General features: G+C 67.8%; 1 protein-coding gene across 1 annotated transcript in view; it reads left to right on the forward strand.

Moving 5' to 3' along the window:
• Positions 1–1,592, forward strand: part of PWWP3A (PWWP domain containing 3A, DNA repair factor) — a 14,285-nt gene that overhangs the window by 6,633 nt on the left and 6,060 nt on the right. The window contains 1 exon segment of the mRNA XM_027769566.1: positions 513–656. Coding sequence (XP_027625367.1) covers positions 513–656 — 144 coding nt within the window.

Consider the following 1,592-nt stretch of genomic DNA (forward strand, 5'->3'; position numbering starts at 1 on the left):
CACGCGTGTACATGTGGACTGTGGGGTGTGCGTGTGTGGATTGCACACGTGTACATGTGTGTACATGTGGACTGCACGTGTGTGGACTGCACGCGTGTACATGTGGACTGTGGGGTGTGCGTGCGTGTGGCCTGCACGTGTGAGCACCTGTGTGCCTGCGCTTGCCATGTCTCGGTGTCTGTCCACCCCCAGGGGTATGTGCGGCGGTGGCGTTGCCCTCTGAACCCCTGAACCCTCGCTCGGGGCTGGTCGTCTCCCAGGGCCTGTTCCCGGCAGCAGGGGCCTCAGCGGGGACATGCCCTGTCCACAGGGCCTTCTGCCCACGGCTGTTTGGGCGCGTGGGGGCGGGTCTGTGCCAGGCGCCAGCACGCCTTTGGACCGTGTCCGTGTGTCGTGGCCTGCTTCCTGGCGGGGGGCCCAGAGGGGGTGCGTGTCCCCATCCCGGTGAGGCCCTCTGAAGGCAGGTGTGGGGATGCCCCCTCGCCTGACGTCTTCCCTGTCTTTAACCCTAGAGCCTCGCTCGTTTGAAGTGGGGATGCTGGTCTGGCTGAAATACCACAAGTACCCCTTCTGGCCCGCGGTGGTAAGAACCCCTCCCGTCTCCTGTGCTGGGCACCCCGGGCAGCCACGTCCGCCCTCGACCCTCGACGGCCCGGGTGGGCCCGCGTCCCTGCTGCCTCTGCTGTTTCCGCTGTTTCTCTTCTAAGCGATTTTTGCTAGAGGGCGCGTGCACTTGCCAGAGAGAGAGAGACAGAAAGGCAGACAGAAGTGATCCCCGGGGCACACCCACACCGCAGTCCCTTCTCCGGCCTCCTCGGGGTCGTGGCCATGCACGCACACTTGCCCGGCGTGAGTCGTAAGCCACCGGTCCGGGACTTGACCCGCGGCCGGCTCTGTGGGAGTCAGGCGCCGTAACCGTCCGCCGTCCGGTCTCGCGGGCACGTGTGCCCCGGGGTGCAGCTGGGCGTGAGCTTCACATCCCCAGTCCACGCAGGTCTTCGTACACACGGGAGGTAGCGGGCTGGGCTGGTCTTGGGGGCCGGCGTCGTCCTGGCCCTCATCGCCCGCTTCGGCCCTTCTGGTGGACCGGTGTTCTAGTCACGCACGGCTTGGCAACGCGTGACGTGAGGTGCTGAGGCTGTGGGCACGGAGGCCGAGGCGCTCTGTCCGTCCGTGTCCCCGAGCTGCCCCGCTGTGCCCGCTGTGGTCACAGGGCAGTCGGGCTGAGCTCTGCACGGGGCTGCTTGGTGAAGTATGTTGGTGGCAAGTCAGGGCCGCGCGGGGCCTGCAGAGCCCTCGGCCCCGTCCCCTGTGCCCCTCGTGCTGGTCCCGGCTGCAGTCCCAGGTCACTGAAGAGGCAGATTCCTGGGGGACAGAGCAGGCGGCCACGCCCGAGACCTTGCGGCAGGCACGGGCCCCTCCGGACGCTTCACAGAAAGGGGCTCCTGGCTTTGCCCGGGGGTGTCTGGGCCAGAGGCTGGACCAGCCGTCCGGGCACAGCACGGCCCCCTGCTGTCTCCCGTGTGGCCGCGGCCGGGCCTGTCCCGCCTCTGAGCCACCCCCACCCCTCACCTGGAAACCAACGCTCCTCA

The sequence above is a fragment of the Tupaia chinensis genome, unplaced genomic scaffold (genome assembly GCF_000334495.1).
Source record: "Tupaia chinensis unplaced genomic scaffold, TupChi_1.0 Scaffold149964_1, whole genome shotgun sequence".
Classification (NCBI taxonomy): domain Eukaryota; kingdom Metazoa; phylum Chordata; class Mammalia; order Scandentia; family Tupaiidae; genus Tupaia; species Tupaia belangeri.